Source organism: Nymphaea colorata, chromosome 14, assembly GCF_008831285.2.
Source record: "Nymphaea colorata isolate Beijing-Zhang1983 chromosome 14, ASM883128v2, whole genome shotgun sequence".
Lineage (NCBI taxonomy): Eukaryota > Viridiplantae > Streptophyta > Magnoliopsida > Nymphaeales > Nymphaeaceae > Nymphaea > Nymphaea colorata.
The window spans coordinates 1129609-1153760 of record NC_045151.1 but is presented as its reverse complement, the minus strand read 5'-3'; the positions used below and the strand labels follow the sequence as shown (position 1 = coordinate 1153760).

The following is a 24152-nucleotide window of genomic DNA, read 5'->3' as shown; positions in this document are numbered from 1 at the left end:
CCATGAACCTACCCACCACTTATAAAACAAAATTTTTAATATAAAATATATTTTTAATAATAAAATATATATCATTATTGAAATAAAAAATAATTTTTGAAAACATATCGAACCGAATTGGGCCCCATCAGGTCAACGTTGGCCGGCCTGGTTTTTTAAGTTCCGAACCTGAGCTTGATCGGTTCGGGTATTGGGTACCCATCCGGTACTTGCCGGATGCCCCGCCTTAATCAATATGTTCATTTAATACGAAAAAGAATGATCAAAAGACCACTCCTACCAAATATTTAAAAAGTGAAGTCTGTCATTTTCATATAGAAAGAAGAACATTTAATACCAACTTTTGGAAACCTAGTTTTAGAAGGGATTTGTATTTCTCAAGTTCTAGATACAAGGAGGATTTGCAAGTGATGACACCGCTTGAGTTGGAAAATGAAGTTCTTAATTAAATTGTAAACATGCTAAACACATATGGCTTACCAGCTTTAAGTAAAAACCTGCTTTAATCTCTTTTAACTTGATTTGCTTGTTTGGGTGACCCACGGAAAATGACATTTTGTATGAAAGCCGAGAAACAAGGATTATTTATTCCCTTTTTAAAATGTCAAAACTAGTTTTTGGAAAAAATCAATTTTGACGTTCATTCGAACACACCTTATAAAGGTTGATTGTAGATTGGAATCTCTCAATAGGGCTGTTCAACGAGTTGAGCTAACTCGATAAACTTGACTCGACCTCGAGCCGTTTATTAAACGAGTCGAGTTCAAGTTAAGAAATGAACTCGACAACTTAAGCGAGTCGAGCTCGAGTTAAGTGGGTTCGGCTAGGTTAAACTTGGTTAAGCTTGAAAAAGAAAATATATAAAATACGTCTCCTAAAATTATCAAAACAAATAATTTGCTCAAATAGGTATACAATTGGTATGTGAGAGGTTTTATGTTCAAGTCTATAAGTTGCCTCTTCTTTTCAAAAACAATTTTTTTTAATAAAATGTTTGGCTTGGTTCAAGCCAACCTTTTAACTTGAGTTTAATCGAGCTGAATCGAGCCGAGTTCGAGTTCCTTTCCGGACAAACAAGCCAAGTTCAAGCTAACTCAACTGGGCTCTAACTCACTCATGAACTGTCCTATCTCGGAAACCTTAATTTCTTGTGCTGGAAATGAAGGACCATCTACATGCAAACTGAAGCGCGAGAAAGGTGGCACCTTGAGGCCTTATACCATAGAGGGTGAGGGCTTAAGTGAAGTTTCGATTTTTTATAAACGGTAGAATGAAATACTTTTCCAGAAATACCTGTAATTTTGAAAAAATCTACATTATAAAATTATGAAAATGCTCATTTATATAAAGTAGGACTCTCCTGTTAAGGAGATAACATGGAAAATTCCAGAAAGTTTTGAAACGGGAACTATTTTTATCGTTTTCATTATGCAATGGGAAAAAAAAAAAATTGGCGCAAAGTGTTCCTTCTCCCAGGCTTGTATGGATATTTTTCGTCCATGAAAAAAAGGTCACGTACTTTATGGGGAGATTCGGTGTCTCGCTTTCGGAAGAGCCTGATCAGAATATCCGCCACCCATTATTTATTTTATTCATTTTAATTAATTGCTCAAAGCCGCGCGAGTTGGAACGATCAAATTATGAGATGAGGCACCCCTCTCTCCCTATAAATATCTCCCCCCTTTATTTTCTGCCAGTGAGTCGGAAAATTCGGACTCAACACGAACCAAAATATCATCTCTTCGCTGTACTGAGCAGGAGGAGGAGGAGGAAGAGGAGGAATTTCCTTCCATTTTTACTGTTATTTGAGTGTTGTCGCGATCGCCTTCCTCTGCGTGAGCGATCGAGAGGATTCTGATGGCGACTCTGAGAGTCAGGCCGCCGCTGTACCAATTCCGACGAACGTACCCGAGGTTCGTCCACAAGCTCGGCGGATCGAGGCCTTCCAGCTTGAGCTTCTCCCGGAGCGTCTCGGATTTCCGGTGCTTGTGCAACTGCAAGCTCAGGGGGAGGTTTAGGGTGAGTGCAGGCCTCGCGGAGTCTTTCGTTGAAGCGGCGGAGGCTGCCGCGTCGGAGGAGGTCGTCCTCAGGGAGACGTATCCCTTGAAGGTCACGCAGAAGGTATAGATGCATGGACTTTTTTTTTTTTTTAAGTTTCTTTTTTTTTTCTTTTCTCGTTTCGTTTTGTCTTCTGATTTTCAGGGGCAAGGACGAATAATGCTATTTTTTTTGTTGTTTAATCAGCTAGTTGTAGTCTTAACGTTTGATTCCTTTTTCTTAACGTTGATCACTTGAATTTAGATTTGTGGTAGCGTCGTGGCGAGGATGGAATGATGATGATATGCTTATATCTAACTGCTGCTATTTGATAATGATGATGGTCATAAAAATAATAAGAAACCGGAGATATTCTGATCTAATAACTAATTGCAACACAGAAGTATTTGATCAGTCACTTGACGCAATTTTCTGCGGGCAACCCGATCATAAATGATGTTGATAATGATGATGATGTAACGGAAGATATATTCCCCAACGAAGCTAACATTGCAGGAAGTTTTTTAATATGCGGCAGAACATGTTCGGATGGTTATGCTTGACTATTGCAGTGCATGTTACAAAATTTGATATCATCCTCACCAAATGGCCCCCACACCTATGGGCATAGATGCGGATGCAACACATGATGCAGGAGAACATTAGCTTGCCGGATATGGGTTGCTTTATGCAAAAGGTTTATGGTTTAAGTATTGTAGCATTTGTATGGGTATGCAAATTACTCCAGGTCCACTGAGATCGATTTGGAGTTGCTGCGTCTCTCCATATGGTTGATTCTGAATCAGTTTAAGTAGTTTGTAGTTTTAGGGCAAACTCCATCGTCATTCAGCATTGCAAAACTGTCTAAGGAATATATGGGACAGGTTTGGTGTATGCTCTGCTACACTATTATGTGTGATGTACCCGTGTTCGTTCGGCAATTCTGGGACATAGGTGCTTAGACTTCATGGCCGGATCTGAGTCAGATCCTGATCTCATCCATTCTTTTAGGACGTTGTAGCCCCATGTTTTTATTTTATGCGATGAACATTTTTTTATCTCTAATTACAATGGATTATTGATGAACTTACGTGACTATTGCTTGAATTTTGTGGTCCATTGCAATGAATCATGTATGAACTATGAACTAATGAAAATTATATTGCTTGAATCTTTGTGGATCTTGCTTAGTTGTTCCCATGTACCACCCAAACATTTTCAAATTGCTGTGTCATGACCTCCGAAGTCCACATCCATTCCCGTACCTACATTCACAGCCATAGCTGCACATATCTGACTTACGTTCCCAAGAACTTTTGATACCAGCTGAAGCAGTGGCAGAGCCAAAAAAGTTTCAGGAGGGCAAGTCTATTTTCCTTACAAATTTCAGGGAGCTCTAATAATAATTATATTTTCAACAAATTTAAAGGCAGCAGGAGGATTTTTCTCCAGAAATACCAATGGATTTTTAAATGTTTAAAAAAGCTAGGGGAGGCCTGTTCCCCCCGGCCTTCGCTTGGCTCCATCCCTCAGGTAATGTATCAAACCACTTCCTGCTTTCTAGCATTAATTAAAGCATGACCATAGAGAAACATTGACTCCCATAGTGAGTATCTACGTGCATGTTGTTTGTGTTGACTTCTATGTTGACGACATCATGTGAGCTATTTTTTGTTGAATTGTCTGTGTAGGACCAGTTTTTTATGGTTTGACCTTTGTGTAGTGTTGCTATATTCTGAGTCGGAGGTTTTGACTGAATTTAACAGGTAGAGGGGAAGGTATATGTGAGGGTTGATAATGGGAAAGATGATTTGAATTGGAAGCTTACAATAGGATGCAATCTGCCAGGGAAGTGGGTCTTGCATTGGGGCGTCACTTACAATGACGAAATTGGCAGGTATTTTTTATTACCTCAAATTTGAAATTGGCAGGTATTTTTTATTACCTCAAATTTGAACATTTTATTATTCAATCTTAGAACAACTTCATTGGTTCATTGAGGAACTTAGTTGCTTCATTTCATGTTTAGTTTTTCTTGCCACAAAAGAATTGAGACCAAGAAGCAGACTCTTTTATGTCTCTGTCCGATATTCATCTTTCATTCCGCTCTTCAACAGCTTGATAATATTTGAATGGTCTGGGTGAACATATTTGCACAATCTTTGAAGTGCATTTGCAATGGCTGTCAAACTGTCATTCTTACTTGTTACCTTAAATAATATTTGCTTTCTATAAAAAAAAAGTGTCAAAATTCCTTGCATTTGTTTTCTTTATTATATGCACTCTTGGTAGATTCTGAGTTCGTTGTGCTGTTTTCCTCCCCAGTGAATGGGATCAACCTCCTGCTGAGATGAGACCTCCAGGATCTGTTCCGATTAAGGTATGCCTGAATCAGAAAATTTCACTTCCCAAAGTTGTGGTGGTCATGATCAACCAGAATGCAGTTCAAAAATTTGTCCTCAAGTGGAGAAAAGTGGCATTTTACTACAATTGTATATGGGTCTGCCAATTAATTTTCTGCTTGATAGTATCAGGCGAAGAGCTGACTTGTGGTAGGCTAGCAGCCACCTGCGACATGCCCCTGACACATTGCTACCTCTTATTCAAAAAGGAAAGAAAAAATGAAAAAGAAAGACATCACTGTTATTTAAATGTGGTTCATTTCAGTGTCATCTTTAACGTGGTCTTTTTGAATGCATGTGGAACATATGAAATCTGATAGGACCTTCCAATTTGATGATTTTAGAAATATCTATATTCTATAAATTTTGTGTGTTTAGGACTATGCAGTGGAGACATCTTTGAGGAAATCAACTTCATCTGATGGAGAGCAAGAACTTCATGAAATTCAGATTGATGTCAGCAATAGTTATTCGATTGCTGCTGTACATTTTGTTCTAAAGGTTCTTTCTCGCTCTCTTCTCTGTGTGTGGTTATGTGTAGGCCTACAATTTTTCACGTAATTTCAGCTTTTCTTATGCATCACACACTTTTCTGTAGGAAGAAGAAACAGGAGCTTGGTATCAACATCGAGGGGGGGATTTTAGAGTTCATTTTGTCAATTCTGATCCTGCTGATGGTCATATTGACTCTAATGATAAAAGCTTTCAGATATGGCCAGGTGATTTACTGGAATGTTCTTCTGCTCTTTCTGTCACTTTATACTATAATCACAATCCATGTTCTTAAAGGCTTGGCTACTGTCTAGGCTTGCTTCGGCCCCAGGTTTGGCCTGTTGCCTAGGTTAGCCTTGCCTATGTGACAGTGTGTAGGAATGTCTGTGAGATCAATAGCCTAGAGTCTAGACATTTTTTCTTAGAACAACTTAAACTTTTGTTCTTTTTTCCTTTTCTTTTTCCTTCTTTTGTGCAGTTTATTTTTCGCAGTTTCACTTTTTGGCGTTGTTGCATCTGATTTTGCATTTAAAATGTATGTGCATGTACATGTATGTGTATATATGTATATACGGAGACACACTAAGACAGATGCATGTATATATGTATGTATGTATGTATTATCTTCTTAATCTTTCTCTTGCTTATTAGATTTATAATATAAAGTAATTTTTATGAAAGCTATGATTATATTTGGGATTTGTATTCCTTTTCTTAATTAGATGTATGATTGTATTTGGGGATTTGTATTCCTTTTCTCAGTTAGATTAATTTTTTAGTGTTTTAGTATTTTAGTTTTTAAAATCACAATTATGGTTTTAGCTTTGGCATTTAGGAAATGAAAATATTTTGCATGCTCTGGAAGACTGGAAAATTGAGACCCACTGATATTTACTTGGAAGTTTTTTTTCTTTATGATTTATAACTTGTAAATTTTTAATTTTGGAACTCATTAAGTTTGATCTTTCAAACTTTTGATTTTTTTAATTGGTTTATTTGTTACAAGTTGATAGTTATAGGCTTTTCATTGAAAAATTCAGTGCCATAATGCCATTGTTAATTTTAGCAATTAATATTGTTTTTTTTTTGTTTGCTTTTTTCTGAAGGGTACCACTTAATACACTTAGTCTAGTGACTGTGTCTGTAGTTGTTTGAAAAACTCTATATTATTTCAACAAATTTTATGTTATGTGACTGTGTAGAACAACATTTAGTGTTGCATTTTGTCAGTTTCTATGTTTTTCCTTTTTTTGGGGGTATCGCCTTAAAGCACCTCGTCTAGCCTAGGTGCGCCTAGATTCTAAGCTATACTCATCACCTAGACTCTGCCTAACACTTTAAAGTTTAAGCAACATAGGTCAAAATATTGTTTTTGGGTTTTTATTGACAACATTTTTCTCAGATATCAATTAGAAATTTTGTTTTTGTTAGGGAAGTGTCAAAAATTCAAAAGGCAACAAAATATGACAATTGACAACAATGATAAATAAAACTATGAAAATTTGAGTTTTCTATTATTTTCTTTCGTAAACATTGATAACAATTCCAAATAGTTAGCAAAATATTGAAAGAAACTGGAGAAAATTTAAACTATATTAAAAAAATATTTCTTCTGAAAAAAATGAGAATGTATCAAAGAGATCAGATTTTTCCTTGTATGATTGAAGAAACTCATTCTTTCCATTCTTTCTTTGTCTTCATGTTTCTGACAAAATGACATGGTTGACACATGATCCTGGTTCTTTTCTCTGAGCTTCTACTACGTTGCTTGCAGTTTTGGACCAAATGTCTAACATGCTGCTCAAAACAAAGGGGTCTCAATCAAAAGGTCAAGGGGAGAAGAAGATGAAGCAAAATGATGGAATCTATGAGGAGTACCCCATTTTAAAAGAAACGATAGTTGATGGTTTTTTGAGCATTTCCGTTCAAGAGAGCAAAGAGATGAAAAAACATCTTGTGTTTTTTGATACCGATCTTTCTGGTGATATCATTGTTCACTGGGGTGTTTGCAAAGATGACAAGAAAAGATGGGAAATCCCAAGTGGTCCTCATCCTCCAAAGACACATATTTTCCGTAAAAAAGCACTCCGAACTTTTTTACAGGTCAGTATATTCATATTCTTGCTCCACTGGTACTTTTCTTTAAATCCTCTAAAGGAATTGAGCAAGTTTTCGTCAATCCAAGCTTCGATTAGGTGAAGCCATAAGGATGCGAGTTTGGGCTTGTGAAAAATGGTTGTAGTTTTACACTTCGATTCATTTTCATAATATATGATCCATGGCTAGGGCTGTTCACGAGCCAAGTTCAAGCCAAGCTGGGCCAGCTTGAACTCGGCTCCAGTGCCAAAGGGCTACTCTTGCTTGGCTCAGGTCGAGTGTAAGAAGCATAGTTACAAAAAACGCAAAAAAAAATGTGATAAATTAAATTGCAGTTTAAAACTAAAAAATGCGTTTTTTTGAAAAAAACGTTAAAAACGGAAAAACAGCTTTTTTCACTTTTTTCATTTTTTTAATGACAAACAGTTTTTTTTTTTCATTTTCTATTTTTTATTTGTCGCAAATCTACTTATCTTTTGATGTTTGTGTTATTAGTTTCTCACTTATTTTATTTTTCCTCATTTTTATTTTTTTAAAATTTTTAAAAATTTACCATATTTTTCTCATTTTTTTCAAGCTTGCCGTATTATATAACCAAGAAAAACCTCACCTTTTAAAATTTCGAAACGTTATTTGTGACTATGGTAAGAAGCTTAAACTCCACTTTGTTAAAATCAAGCCTACGTCTGGCTTGAGCTCAGCCGAGTTGTTTGAGTTGTTCATTAAAAAAATTATTTTGTAACTTGAAAGAAAACGATCAGTTCGAAGGCTCAGCTTGATGCTTGCTAGCCTCAAGGAATTCCATTATGGCTATTTGTTTTTGTGATATATTGTATGACACATTTTATATATTTTCTTTCCATAAGTTTAATAGAGCATAAATGATTTTAGCCTGCTTAGCTCGAGCTCAACTCGTTTATTTTAGTGAGTGTATTTTTTAACTTGACTCAACTCATTTATTAAGCAAGTCGGGCTTGAGTTTAACTTAGCTGAGCGAGTTCAAGTTGGCTTGACTTGTTGAACATCCCTATCCATGGCGATGAAGTTTTCAGATGTCTTGTGTCTCCAAGTTCGTGTTACCAGTCTTTTCATACACATTTTCATATTTACTCTTCAGGTTGCTCCATAAGAGTTTACAGTTCTTGTGCCTGATGTACTAGGTCATGTTCTTATTTAATGGTGCCAATTGTATCGACCAACTTTGAACTGTTAGATGGGAGACATGCAGTTAAAAACATCTTCACTAGAAATGGATTTTTCTTTTGTTTTTCAGGGTACTTTGTTCTTCAATAGGCATACTTGACCTGTTGATTTTCTTTGCTGGAGACATCCTAGCCACCAATCCTTCCCTATCTAATAGCTTTGAGTTGTTTGACATAGTAGACACAATTAAATAGTTGATACAATCTAAATTCTAAAGAATGTGTGTGTGTGTGTATATATATATATATATTATATAGACACACACACACACACACATTCTTTAGAATTTAGATTGTATCAACTATTTACCCCTAATATGAATGACATTTTGAGAATTTATTTTTATTGTCAAAGTACATGTGAAAGATAATATCTGTATAATATCACAATATTTTCAGCTTGGAAAAATAAGATTAATACATATGGTGATAATATCTTGATATTTTCTATGTTGTAAGTGTATTTTTTTCCATCTTTTGTTTCTTTTATAATTATCAAGTTTTTTCAATATTTCTTGACACTTTTATAAGAAAAGATATCAGAAAACTTAGAATTCTATATCTTCTCTGTATTGTTACGTATAAATTTTTGAGTTCCCGATGATTTGTGAAGAGAAACAAAATTAAAATTCTTTGAAGGAAATTATTCTTGAGAAGTTTCTAGAACAATATAATTGGTAACACACAGGCGCGCATATGTTTGTGTTTGTATACATGTGTGTACTCATACACATACAGAGGCAATACTAGAGTAAATACCTAGATTCTTTTTCTGATGGTGTTAACTTCAAATTTTACTGGAAAGGACATCAGTAGTCAATACATATGTAACTCCCCGTGTTCCTTTGATCGCATGCTTCTGGACAGTTGTCTCCGTTAGGTGAAAATAATTGTGAAATTTAGTAGAACTTTCTGATAGTAAACTTAAAAGCCTTTCATAGAAATCTTTAAAGTTGACTTAGGATACAAGCTGCTCGTCCAATAGATATAGTAAATCTTAGGGGTTTACTGATGTATTTTCTTGGAAAGTTTGGATTAGTTAGTGTTTAGAACTGCATGCAGGATGGTGCTTTGTTATGTTGTAGAGGCAACATGCATAATCTCTTTTTGACATTGTTGGTGCACAGGGGCATACGGGGGTTTGTATCCAAGGTTGCTCTTTGAGAGCTGGTCATAGGTGTGCACCTTAGATGGTCATATGAGTTAGAGCAACCACAATCACCGTATGATCAGGAAGGATGCAGGGTAGGAAAGAACCTGAAGTAAAGAAAACAACTCAATCACATCAGAATAATTGAGAATAGTTAGACAGATCATTCCTTGCAAAATATAAAGACAGCTGTATCCTGTCACTCAATTTACAGGTTCACCTTGATTACACAACTATTGGTCAGCTAATGTTTATCAGAAGTCCTGAGTCCCAACAGATGGATATTTATGGAATAGAAGATAGTTTCATGCAGCTCCTACTTGAATACTAAACATTTTGTTTTCCACATATCTATAAGCTTCCAATTCTTTCATAAATATACATTCCCTAAACAAAACGATTTGAGATTTCTTACTGTAAGCTTATGAACATAGTGTATCTTTATTTTTTGGTTTTCATATTCCATTTTTTTATAATTTTGCATTAGGCCGTATGATGCATCTCATAAATTGCCCTAGATTGCTTCTGGAATCGTTAGATCCATCACATGTCACTTTTCGCTAGTTTTCAATCTGGGAACTTAGGACTGTACTGCAGGTACTGAATGAAATTTGCTAACCCACAGCTGTGTGTTGCCAACATATCTTGCAAAATAACACAAAAAATCATAACGAAAGCAACATAAGTGATATAAACAAAAACATGACATAATGAACAATAACTCTAGAAACAAAGTGAAAATTGAGTTGGAAAAAATTAAATCAAATAAAATTAAGCAGTTTTGATCTAAAAAGCACCAAGTGTGTCCAAATACCCACTTTGGGTATGGGTACAGTGACACGGGTACATGGACCTTACTGAAGTACCCATGTGACTTAGCTTGTTCTGATATCTATGGTAAAAAAATATGCTAATTTACTTTTGCACATGTTGTTCATACCACAAGTTTGAACAACTTTAATTGTGTTTTTGCCAATTCCATACTGTGAAATATAATTTTGCAGCATTCTCAACAAGTTATAGGGTTCTCATTATTTTAAATGTTGGTAATTCTCATGGTCCATTTCCTTGTACAGCCAAAAGAAGATGGAAGTGGCAGCTGGGGCTTGTTTTCTCTGGATAGGAAGCTTTCAGGATTATTATTTGTCTTAAAAGTTAATGAATACACTTGGGTGAATAACATGGGGAATGATTTCTATATTCCCCTTCAAAGTCAATCGAGTCTATCAACCCTGATGGAAGAGATTTTGGAAGAAGCTGAAAATGAAAAATTTGTGACAACTGGGGAGTCTGATTTAGCAATAACTGATGGAGCACTAAGTAAAGATGAATCATCTTTCACAGATGGGACTGTCCTTGGGACATCTGAAAACGAAGATGAAGGAGCCACTGATGTACAATATACAAATGAAATTATTAATGAAATTAGGAACTTGGTTAGTGATATCTCTGCTGAAAGGAGCATAAATACCAAGAGCAAAGAAGCACATGAAAGCATCCTTCAGGAAATTGAGAAGCTTGCTGCTGAAGCGTACAGTATTTTCAGAAGTTCTCGTCCCACATTTTCAGAGGAGACCATAGCTGAAGTCGAGGCTTCAAAGGAAGTAGCAGTATCCTCTGGAACTGGGACAGGTTATGAAATACTTTGCCAGGGTTTCAACTGGGAATCTAATAAATCTGGAAAATGGTATCTTGAGATGCATGATAAAGCTGCAGAACTGGCTTCACTTGGTTTCACAGTAGTCTGGTTGCCTCCCCCAACAGAGTCTGTTTCACCTGAAGGATACATGCCGAAGGATTTATACAACTTGAACTCAAGGTATGAATTTCATCAGTAGGTTTCAAAATCCATCAACATTATTTAATTCCAACCCGTGGTTAATTTTTTTTGGGGAATGTAATCTTAATTAGTGAAATGTTTGTTTTGGTGGTGCATTCTTCGCTGTGATAAATCTTCAAACTTGCAGGAAAGGTACCTTGTGAATCAATTCAGTGCGTGCAATTAATCACCATCATGGTCAATGTAATGAGAAGACGTTCAAAAGTTTGACGGTTTCTATTTTTGAGAAAACATTTTTTAAGTACTTTGTCTTATAGAATATTCTTTCTTATTGCTGCATGTGCCATGGTGGACAATGAACTGGGTCAAAATTTTAGTTGCAACATGTAAGACCATTTTATCTTTTCTTAGTGCAAATCAGAAGCTTCCATTATTAACACTTACATGATATAATTACTCACTTGATTTAACAAGTACACTCAACTACAATTAGGTGAAAAGGGATATAATGGAACATAAAAAAATAATAAAAATGCTTTATTATATCCTAAATGCATAATTAGAAGGTCAAGAAGGCCCTTATGGTGCAACAAATGGAACTGCTCTAGCAGTTGAGAGTGCTCAATGGTAGTCATCTAGCCGTGGTACATTCCCAATTTTTAGAATTTGTGCATTACATTTATTACATAAAAAAGAACAAAAACCAAAATAAAAGAGACAAAGAAAGAAATATTTTCATCACTATATATTTGTCTGTGTATATGTGTTCTGCGTGTTAATGCCATTATAATATACATCCACATGTACATACTTGTATACGTATCTGTGCACACACACACACACACATATATAGTGATATAGACACACATATACATCATAGGCATGCACACATATATCTTTACAATATGCCCCTTTAACTGCAGGTTTATATGACTGTATCTAACTTATGGTTAGCTTATGATTTCTTTCAGCTAATTTAAGTAACTTAGAATAGTAACATTTTTCTGTTACTGCTTGTCATTCTTCTTTATAATTTAGGTCTGTTTAAATTTTTGATACTCTTATACATTTTTTTCTCTAGTACCAATATGGATCACATCATTCTATATAAGAAGCTTCATCTCTATTAAGAATTTGAAATCCGTGTTGAATTCTATGATGATGTTCCAGATTGCTGTATGGCTGTAGTAACTGTGTCATGCTCTTACTGTAACTGGGTAAACCCAGAATTCATTCGTTTATTTATTTCATGATCCAATTAGATGTAACCTATGTTCCATGACCATTAACTTTTCCATGACCATTAACTTATTTTTGTTGATCATTATTTTTTTTTCGTATACCCTTTCTATTCCTCAAGATTTTACTTCAGATAACAGCCTATGACTTTTGATATGGATCTTCTTTAAGATACATAATGGCTATGCTTGCATTTTCATGACTACATGCAAACTTTGACTGCCTCATGGTGCATCTCATCTCTCTTTCCCCTTTGCTTATATGACATGGAGGGTATATATTTCAGGTATGGAACTATGGAGGAATTAAAAAGCCTTGTTGCAAGGTTCCATGATGTGGGGATTAAAGTTCTGGGTGATGTTGTCTTAAATCATCGGTGTGCACATTCTCAGAACCAAAATGGCATCTGGAATGTCTTTGGTGGTAAACTAGCTTGGGATGCTCGAGCTATCGTAGCTGATGATCCACATTTCCAGGTATTAAATCAAACTTAAGGAGGCTTCTCATTTTAAACTTCATACTACTTTGTGAAGTATGAACTGGGGCTGAGCTAATGAAGATTAACTATATTGATTTCTTTAGTGGCTGCATCGTGTCCTTTTGTGGTTAACTATGAACTTTTTTTGTCTTGTATTATGACTGTGTTATTGGAGAATCAACGATTTATGTCTTGGTGCATTCTTAGGAAAATTCTTAAATTACATGTTCTATTACATGAGCAGTTGCATCTTTGAATATGATACTACCTTATTATGTATGGCGTTCAATTTACAAATCAGATGTTTCAAATGCTAGTTAAACTAAGATCAAGTGCCCTTCCAGTAGGTATGTGCTTTTGTGCATGTCTAAGTGATCCTTATAGGTATGTGCTTTTGTGCATGTCTAAGTGATCCTTATAGGTATGTGCATGTGCATGAATGCAAAGTTGCAGGAAATTCTGAAAAATTATAACATCCAATCATGGAGTTGCAATGCTATTGAATGCTGTGTCATAAACTGACAATCATACTGCCAGAGCAGGTAGTAATATTGCCAGGCAGTTTCTCATTTATTATGATTTGGATACTCATTTTTAGCTTGTAAGTCTGAAACTTATGAGAACACTCACAGCTGCTATTAAACAACTTTGATGTATAAAATTCTCTTTGGTGCCCTCTGAAAATATCTTATTTTAAATATTATAACTCTGATTTAACATGAATAGATAAAGGTAGCAATGAGGTGGTTAATGTTATTTGAAGAGATAGTTACTGCATGAGTGGGAGCAGGTAGATGCTCAAACAGGTGGAACCAGATGTAGAGGGCATTATTATTTTTTCAAATATTTGAGGAGCCTGTTGAGGTTATTTTTAAACTTCAAGAAGCAGCCAGGTTCCCCTGGTCCCTGGCCCTGGGTGCACATTCTGTTGCCAATTGGACAATCCGGCACACTTGATGTCTGCTCTGAGTCCCCCAAGAACTGTCACCCGCTGCTGCACAATCTGTAACGCACCTGGTCGAGTGGCTTTTGGATGAGATTATGCTCTCATTTGAACATCCTTCTGTAGGGCCAATTCAAAGAGCAGATTCAAAGAGCAGAAATGTACCTTCTTGCAGGAAAGGCAAGGAATTGTTGAACTCCCAAAAATCTTGGAGATCTGTTATAATTTTTGCCTATTCTGAAAAGAAAGGAGAACAGAACATTGGATCATGTCTTGCGAATGAACAAAGAAAACCTCCAAACCTTCTACATGAGAGAAATAAGATCATTGAAGCATATATTGAAAATGATTAAAGCAAACACATACACACACAAAATGTATGTATGTATTCAAATATATTCTACTACAATGGACGAACAAGGCATAGACTTTTGCCTCATTATGCCAACGGATGCTCTAAGTATCGAACTGTTGGCTGCTTCTACTTGAAGACCTTGGGCTAATCACTGAGTTGGATGTAATCTCGAGTTAAATGTTGTAACTATTCATTTGTGATGAAAAATAAATTTTTCTCACATTATTGAATTAGAATGTTACGCAATGATGATCAAGTTTGAAAAACATGGGACCCTATTTTTACTTTGCCGCAAATTTTCACATCCATTTTATTTGTTTCTGGAAGTTTTTTGTTTTCTTTCAATAACGGTATTCTTACAATGTTATAATTTGCAGGGGAGGGGTAACAAAAGCAGTGGTGATAATTTTCATGCAGCCCCAAATATTGACCATTCACAGGAGTTTGTGAGGAACGATATAAAAGAATGGCTCTGTTGGTTAAGGTCTGCTAGTGTATATTCATACATCAAATCCTACTGCTATCAGTGCATGGTTTATAATGTGTTTTGGTTTCTTTTCATCAAATTAGTTTTCTAGCGGTAATGAATGTGAACTATGACAGTAGGAACACTTTTGCAACTTATTATGATACCTGGCAACATTATTTTTTAATGAATAACTAGTCAGACTCGGTTACTGTGGGTAACATGTCATGTGTCATACATGTGCTGCAGTTTATAGACACAGTCATGGGCCACATACTACAAGGCATTCTGTTGAATGCTGAAGCATATTTACATACGGTGATACAGGACATGAGCTTTAGGATATAGTCTATCATACTTTCCAATATAGCAAGCAAGAAACATCAATACTAGCAGACTTGACGCATGATCAAGTGGTGCTTGGAAGGAGTCATGTAGCATAAAAAAGTATCACAGCATGAGGGAGGTATACTGGTAGCATAAGTTTGGAAGAAGATAGTGTGCACTAACTTGAAACCTGATGATGCTATATGGTTGCCTTTCTCAGACTCCTATCCATGGGGCTTTTTGGAACTGCGAGAACCTGCTCATGGAATCTGTCAATCTCGGGGAAACTATGTTTATACCTCTTCAGTCTTCACTATTTTCAGTGCACTCTCCAAACCAAGTTACTTCAGTTTTGGTTCTGAACGGTTAAGACAACAATTAAAGTAGGACTTTTTGTTAGTCTGGTTGCTTGGCTCAAGGTCTCATGACGCTGGATATTGGCAATGCCAAACTGTTGATTGTGGCCTTTGCTTATAAGTTATAAGATTTTAGATGAGTTTGTAAGCTTTTTATAATTCTGTTGATGGACTCATCTAATAAGCTATTGACAGCTGTAGCAGTCTACTTAGCTGGTAACTTGATTAAGTTCTATGTGCATCTGTTCAAGGGTTCAACTATTTCTTAGTCATTACATTATAGGAACTAAACTCAATACAGGAGCAGATCAATGAACATGACATCATATGGAGGAAAGAAATAGATAATCTTTTTGAGAAACATGGCCTAGAGGAGGGAAGGAAACACTAGCTCTACGTGTTACTTTTAGGTGCTTTGATATCTTATAGCATTTGCAGTTTGTTAGTTAGGGCAGGGGAAATAGCCTTTACATAAGAAATCATCAGTGTTTGATTATGCCACTCCTAGATGAAGAAAATCTCTAGGCGACCTGAGAATATAGTTTTTGCAGAATTTGCTACCACTTTATAGGTTCTTAGATAGAATTATCCTTTGAGAACGACATAAAATGGAAACCATCCATTTTGAAATGCATATTAACAATGTGACTACATATGGTGTATTAAAGGAAGATCGCTGAGATAATCCAAATTCTTTATTTATGCCATAAAACATTAAGCATTTACATCCTTTTTGTCCCAATAAAAAAGGAGGGGACTAAGTTGCTATAGAACATACGTATGGACATTCCTATACACTTTGTACAGATGCCTTGGATATGATCAAAGCCTATGCATTTCTTGGACTGTGTCATCTTTGGCAAAGTCAATTTTTTGTTTTTTGTTTTTTAAATTTTCTTTATTATTTTGAATCAGTGAATAATCCTTTTCCTTTTCACTTATGCATGTCTGTAACCTGTGTTGTTTATGAATGTATTTGACTTTGTTGACAATCTCATGTGCGTGTGCATAGAGATAAGCCTATAACAATTGCACTTTATGCAGGAAAGAAATAGGATATGATGGATGGAGGTTGGACTTTGTTAGGGGCTTCTGGGGAGGATATGTCAAGGATTATATGAACGCAAGTGAGCCATATTTTGCTGTTGGAGAGTATTGGGATTCCCTCTGTTATACATATGGTAACATGGATCACAATCAAGACGCACATAGGCAACGCATCGTTGACTGGATTAATGCAACAAATGGAACTGCTGGAGCATTTGATGTCACTACTAAGGGGATTCTTCATTCTGTAAGTTCATATAGGGACTTCTTTTTTTCTGCGCTTTGAGTTTTTGTGCTAGAATATCCTGTTCATCTGATTATTTTTCTCCTTACATTGAAATTTCCCATTTTTCCAACCATCAGATCTATATTTAGGTGCAAAAATTGTTGAAGGTTAGTACGTGGCACTGATCTTCTTTCCAGATAAACCTAAAACTGATAATTTCTATGTCCATTTGGTTTAGTTATTTTAAAAATTGTTTCTTTTATACATGAAAGAACCGGCTGGCCTAGTCGGGAGTATGCAAATTCTGGAGCATCCTATCTTTAAACAGAGATGTTTTGGATGTTTGATCAAGCCTTCTCTCTCTCTCTCTTACACACACACACACATGTACACACAATGGCATGCATGTACTAGTCAAAAGACTGGACACCCTCAAGAGTTCAATCCCCAAAAAATGCTCTATTTGGTGCCTAGATGGGAGTAGTTGGTTAGTAAGGATCCCAAAAGAAGTTTAGGAAGGTTGGCTTAGAAAACTATAAATTATTTGAAGTTTGAACAATCACGTAGGTAGAAATCTCCATGTTTTTTAATGTTTTGGAAGGCTAAATAGACCAAGAAAAGCAAGATGCTGATCTGCCCCTAAGAACTAGGCTTGTGTAGTAGTTGAATGTTTGTGGAAAAGGGAAAGTGATACACTGAAGGACATGCGGAAGCACGAACTCTAATCTGCTTTAGGGTTCGGTACCATATGTCAAACTAAGATACAATTCTTAGAAGGATCATGATTCATATGGCTTCCTAAGCAGCAAGGCTCTAAATGTGTTGCCAGCTTAAATGAACTATTTATATACGTTCTAATTGTCCATTATGGGTTTTGTATGATTCTATTTCTAGTCACATAAATCAGATTGTTATGTTCTCTCTGGTGTATACATTCTAATAACCTATTGTCTTCTAATGTCTTTGTGGACCCCAGTAGTGTTTCTTATGTTTCCATGAAGTTGTATATTATTCTAATAGTAGGTCTGGTTCTTTTGGGCCACTCTGGACATCAGAATTATAAGAGAAAACGGTTTTGATGTAGTATGGTTTTATTGATAGCATCTCTTGCTAATTGCATTACTGTATCAGAGAAGGAACTTTGAACAATCTGTTCCCCTCTCTTTTTCACGCACATGCACACACATGAGCAGACACCCCTTGGTCTTGAAATTTCGGTCATAGAAAGTACAATGTTATAGTTCTTTGGTCATTATTTTGTATATGCATATAAATAAGGGTCATCAACTGTTCCTGTTTATTATATGGTTGCAAATTCCGCGAAAACTAAGCACATAGACCACCTTAGTCAAGCTTTTTGTCACTGTGCATGCTTCTCCACTTGGAAATGCAGGACCTCATTTTTTCACGTTATCAGGCGATGTAAGATGCTTTCTTTTTGTCTGCTCAGGTTCTGGACAAATGTGAGTATTGGCGGTTATGTGATCAGAAGGGGAAGCCTGCGGGAGTTGTTGGCTGGTGGCCGTCACGTGCAGTCACATTTATTGAGAACCATGACACTGGCTCCACACAGGTTTTTAACACAACCTAGTTCTATCATTGTTACATCTTTGTGCATCTTGCTTGATGGGGACTTGATTATGAGATTGCTCACGAATTTTAGATTATGGAAATTTGGTTTTCTACCGGTGGCTCTGATACGGCAACGGCAATTATTTCACCTTTTCTTTTTTTTCCTTCATGAAAAGAGCCCTTTGTCCTATATACCCATTTGCGGTCATGGTAACTGCTCACGAATGTTACTTTTTCATATGTGAAGGGGCATTGGAGGTTCCCTGCTGGGAAAGAAATGCAAGGATATGCGTACATTCTGACACATCCAGGCACACCGGCAGTGTTCTATGATCACGTTTTTTCACACCTAAGGGGAGAAATTGCAGCTCTCATATCATTGCGGAACCGTGCTCAGATCCATTGCCGGAGTACTGTGAGTAGTCCACCTAGCGATGAGCACCACTTAATTTAGCAGCACAATAATATGCTGTTTCTTAACTTGTTTGCGTTAATTTTCATGCCACAGGTTCAAATAAACAGAGCAGAAAGGGACGTGTATGCAGCTACAATTGATGACAAAGTTGTGATGAAAATTGGACCAGGTTACCATGAGCCCCCAAGGGGCTCCAAGAATTGGATTTTGAGTCTTCAGGGCAAAGACTACCAAATTTGGGAGGCGTTATGAACACGTATATGAATCAAATTTAGGCTTATAATGCAGGTCTCTTTCTCACATTAAATATGTATAGAACACTTCCCCTGTAGCCAATTACATCATTCATCGTTATTCTTGTATTTGGGGGGCTTTATTTGTCCCTTTTAGTCCTACTCTCTCTCTCTCTATATATATATAGATATATGTCATTCCTTGCATGGTATGTGTCTACTGTAGAGAGAGAGAGAGAGAACAAACTGGTTGTGCATAATGTTTTATTTAATAATACATCTATACGTATAAATTCAGACGCTGTTATTTACTTCAATCACCAGCTGTCTTAAACCTGTGGGATAAGTACAAGCCAGCCGATAGAGCTATGAGAGCTGATGCAACTGCGACCTTGTTTTTCTTCATAGCTTGGAGAACTTCTCCAATCGTCTCGCTTTCTAGTGCGCGTCTCCACCCAGCACTTTCCCAGATCCTTCTCAGCCCCATACCGCAGTCCTCTGCTTCCTTCCTCGTCTCGGTTGAGCCCTCGGTGTTTTCTCCGTTTTCGCTTCCTCTCACCACACTTTCCCTCTCTCTTCTAGATTCTTTTTCTCTTCCTTCAACCCTCCTACCTCCAATCTCTCCTCCACCAGCAACAGTCCTCCCGTCTTTCCTCACTCCCATCTGCCCACCGATTTTCTCTCTCTTCTCTTCCTTTACTTCATCCCCTTCTCCCCCAATTTTCTCTTTCTTGGTTGCCTCTCCATTAATTATTCCGCGCTTCTCTTCCCCTGTTCCTTCCTTCCTGCCAACTTCCTCCTTCTCTTCTTCCGTCGGCTCCCTTTTTTCATCGACATGTTGTCTCGTGTCCTGACCCTTGCCTATTGTCTCTTCTCCACCAAATTTCACCCTCTTTCTTCCCTTATTCTCTTGCCGTATCCCACCTACTTGCTCTTTCTTTTCTTGCCTCGTCTCCCCTTCTTCCTCGATCTTGTCTCTGTTCTTTTCCTTTCTTTGGGCTCCCGCACCAACTTCATCTCTCTTCTCTCCCCTTCTTTTCTCTTCCTGCTCAACGGTCTTTCTCTTTTCTTCCTTCCTTCCTTCTTCACCGCCAACTTTCTCTTTCTTCTCTTCTTTGGCCCTCTCTTGTCCACCAGCCCTCTCCCTTATCCCTTCTGTTCTTTCCTCGGAGAGCTGGCTTTTGTCATTCTGTTCCTGCTCTGCTTTGCCTCTGCCTTCTCTGCCATCTTTTTGTTCTTCCTTGATTGCTGGCAAGATCTTTGGCAGGATGATGTAGAGGAGGCCACTATCGAATCTCGCCGAAATGCTTTCGTAGTTCACATCTTCTGGCACTCCAAAAACCTGTTTGAAGCGCCTGTATCTGCTGTCGCTTACCCTTTTTTGTCCACCAATAGTTAAATTACCGTAGTTGTCAAGCTGCACCGTGACATCTTCCTTGGTGAACCCTGACAAGGAAAGGAAACCATGACTCAGAGGCTCACCACAGTGGTGAAAAAAGAAAATATGGCAGGTATTACTGCTGTAGAGCCCATGTTGGTAGCGCATGATCTGACCTTAAATGAGAATTGTAGATACATGTTCCGTCAAAGCAATTTGACGTCTAAGAAAGCTGTTCGCAGGCTTGAAGGTCTAATTCTCTCTCTCTCTCTCTCTCTCTCTCACTCACACACACACACACACACGAATGAAGACATGCACCATCAGGATAAAAGAAAACAGCAGAGGTCCAAGGATGACAATAATTACCAGGAATCTCAATGAGAAGGATATGACCATCACTATCTTGGGCCCAATCATATGCTGGTAAGAAATCTTCATGGGTAGTTTCTGGCCCAAATCGTTGAACGGGCTGATACATTCTTCCTCCAACTTTCTCCATTACCGCCAAACTCAGAAGGCACCAATGCTGTGTAAGGTTGTCGCCCCCTTGTAGACGTTAAACCTTCAAATTGTCTTTGGGAAATGGACAAATTGGGAGGGAGGGCACATATAAGCTGTGGGGTCTTGGTTGAACAGAAGATCTCTAGCTTTACTTGGGGAAGAAACAAGCTTTTATTCCAACCTTTTCATGTGAGGTTAAGATGAAACTTGTGAAATTCTTTGCTTCCTCGATACCTGGAAGCAAAATCAGTCGAATGGTTTTCATCTGTCATTATCAGATGTTGACCCAGAAAGCAAGTTCTCTTTTGACTTCCATTAATGGTTTTTTCTCATGTCCCATTAGGCTCATTTGAAAAATATAGTTTACGTAATCTGGATGCATTAGTGTCTGCAATGCATCTGATTCGCCAAGTTAAGCTAAGTCTAGGTTCTTACCATCCTTTTCAATCTTGATCCAAATCCAAACAAAATTCAACTCCAATTTTCTTTTAGCCAGAAATTCTTTTAATAAGGAACAAGAAGGTGTACAGACTCATCAAATTCAGGGTTGAGAAGCGTAAAAGGTACAGATAGGAATAGGCTACATGAAAGATTGGTTGAGTTTAGATTGGATCAGGTTCAAGTTCCCAACCTGGATCCGATTCGTTTACTCTCCTAGTTACATCTTCCCCAGCAAAGGATACATTTGGAGATTGGCCAAATCCAATCCGTTTATATCCAGTTCAAGGTCCAGTGAGTCCTATGCTTGGTTTGTCCGGTACAAATTTTAACGGTCATGGGATTAGCCAACTATGCCTTACTTGCATTACTTTGTCCATGTAGAACATGCTGGTTTGATGTTTGGTTTTGTTAGGTGTCTACCAAAAACTGGTCTGACCAGATATAGCAGCCATACCACGTAGCTGGATCACGCCCAGTCAACTAGTACCAGACTGCCAATTCAATCCTTCTTGGTCCCATATCTTGCCCATGAGCTAGCTCGGCAGGACTGGTTATGGTTCAATTCGGATGTTAATCTAAAAATCAGATTCATACTACAAATTCAGATTTCAGATTCGCATATGATATCAATTTTTTTTTCATTCGAATTCAAATATGAATTTGAATGTAAGTATATGAATATCCGGAAAAACGGATATAGTGTCAAATCTGATCCATTCACATCCCTAATTTTTTCTAGCATCCCTGAAGAATGTGAGACCTGTTGTGTACATAACTAGTTTTATTAACACAAGGCGGAAGATTATGAGATGTAAAGGATAGTGGATTTGCCACTACATAGAGATCAGAAAATTCAAATTTGTGTAGCATGGATTGTCACAAATGCAATACTCATAGCGAGACTAATTGTAATTTCTGCCGTTTAATAGTAAAAAAGAACTGCATACTTTCTCCTTCTGTATTGGCAGATCCATGATCCACTTTTTTTCTCATTTATTTAATAAAAATGTTTGTCTAAAACGTAATTCCCTCATTCTTAATTTACACAAAGATCCTCAAACATACGGCATGTGCCTGAAATCCGTCGGAAAATATGGCAAAATCCTAGACCAACCAAAGTGCAAACTTAGGACAAAATAGCTTGTTAATCACCAGATATCCGGCCGGATGCCTTTTTTCATCAGTCAACGTCAAGAAGTGTTTGCGTTCCCTAAGACCGGCAAAATTCAGACCTGGAGACCAAAATTTTGAAGTACAAGGTTCTATTCTTGCCTACCCAGGTGACGCATCTCTCCATGAGTCATTTAACTGCTTACTAAGATGCTTTTCTATATATATATATATATATAACACACGAAGTATCTGCCCAACAGAATAACAAAATTTATGGATAGCATGAAATTTTAATGGCCAAGGAGCTTCTATGCACAACAGGCTGCGTTCTCTCTCTCTCTCTCTCTCTCTCTCTCTACCAAATGATGGGTAGCGCAACAGGTCAGGTTAGGTGGCATGTAATAACTATGTTCTCATTTCAAATCAAGAAATCTTGAATGGTGCTATCTTGATGATATTGAGGAGTGTTGATCTTAATGATCTGGTACAAGATACTGAAGCATTTACAGTTATTCAAAGTAGAAAAAAATACAGGAAATTTATGTGAACCCATATGATGCATCAAAGAATTAAACATTCATATTACATGCAATATTATTATTAACTATAATCGATGTTCCTGCATATGCAAATCTATCATGATCGAGTGTCAAACGTTACTTAGCTCGTCTCTTTTGCCATAAAAATTCTTGTAAACATCATTTACAATTTTCAACAAATAACATCATATAAAACATAGAACTTAGTCATGAATGACTCGTTGATATGTCGAGAAACACATTCTTTGATGAAGTCCACTATGCTTCATTTGGACAAACGATCTCCTTATATGTCGTATTCTGCCTTGTGGATGGAGGAAGAAGAACATATTTTTATGATGCCTTATTGAGAGTATAACATACTACAGTACAAGATGTCATACATGCATATGAAATGTGCATGATGACTGCGACATTGTTGAATATTGCATGAAAATGAAAAACCACAATATTTGCTCAACTTTATATGCAAGCCATATTCATAGGACATCCACTTCATTTGGTGCAACTTTAAGGCATTCATAAAGTATGTTGACTTGCAACTTGCTTCAGCAATAATGCACATAAGTGAGAAATATCTTTTCATAAAGTGCTAAAAAATATCAAAGTTCAATATAGCTAACTAACATAACTTGTTGTATTCACATAAAAGAATATAAATTATTAAGGTTTGAGCTTCATGACTTGTCATATTTTAATGAATTAGGTGCTTCCATTGGTCATATACAGATCACACCAAATAATGTGACCTTAATGATTATGTTTTTGTGTAGTTTCTTCAGGGAGTTGTCCTTAAAAGTTCTTGTATTAAAAGAAACAAAGTTGCCCCTAAAATGTGCCATCCAAAAAGAGTTTTCATCTTGCATTTTTTAATATAGTAGTACGTTTACCTATTCACTGCAAGAAAGAAGTGAAATATCAAATGATGTACTCTATCAAGAGTTGTTATTAGTACTTTAGGAACATTTTTCCTTCTCTTTCTCAAAAAGTTACTTGTATTTGATCATTTATGATTCTCTATGATGATAGTTATCTAAGGAAATTTAAATCATATATTGGTAATAGAGCCATCCAAAAGGTTTTGTCGTCCAGGGAATCCTTGGCGGAAAAGTACTATGTAGAATTTTATACTTACACAATCTGGAAATGTGGTTGAATAGTCCATATGGGAATGATGATGCTACTATGTAAGTTAATAAAGGAAAGATTGGAAATTTGAGAAAGGGTTGCATGTTAGAAAAGATTGATATTGCTTTTTGCAACATATTTCATCACTCATGTCAATAGATGTTACTTTACTGTGAATCAATCTCATCACTCATGTCAATAGATGTTACTTTACTGTGAATCAATCAAACTC

The 24152-nt window shown here is 36.8% G+C and overlaps 2 protein-coding genes across 2 annotated transcripts; one reads left to right on the top strand and one right to left on the bottom strand.

Annotated features, from left to right (window-relative positions):
* Positions 1-1682: 1682 nt before the first annotated feature.
* On the top strand, positions 1683-19114 carry LOC116267418 (alpha-amylase 3, chloroplastic). Its single transcript, XM_031649121.2, has 13 exons — positions 1683-2121; positions 3804-3934; positions 4363-4417; positions 4818-4940; positions 5038-5158; positions 6706-7034; positions 10457-11199; positions 12686-12875; positions 14553-14659; positions 16369-16618; positions 18048-18170; positions 18417-18584; positions 18678-19114. The coding sequence occupies exons 1-13, from the start codon at positions 1858-1860 to the stop codon at positions 18834-18836; spliced, it is 2763 nt and encodes a 920-aa protein (XP_031504981.1). The 5' UTR covers positions 1683-1857; the 3' UTR covers positions 18837-19114.
* A 7-nt stretch (positions 19115-19121) lies between these two features.
* LOC116267419 (uncharacterized) lies at positions 19122-21868 on the bottom strand. The gene is made up of 2 exons (XM_031649122.2): positions 20565-21868; positions 19122-20263 (listed from the first exon to the last, which is right to left on the bottom strand). Exons 1-2 carry the CDS (start codon positions 20695-20697, stop codon positions 19131-19133), a joined length of 1266 nt encoding a protein of 421 aa, XP_031504982.1. The 5' UTR covers positions 20698-21868; the 3' UTR covers positions 19122-19130.
* Positions 21869-24152: the final 2284 nt, after the last annotated feature.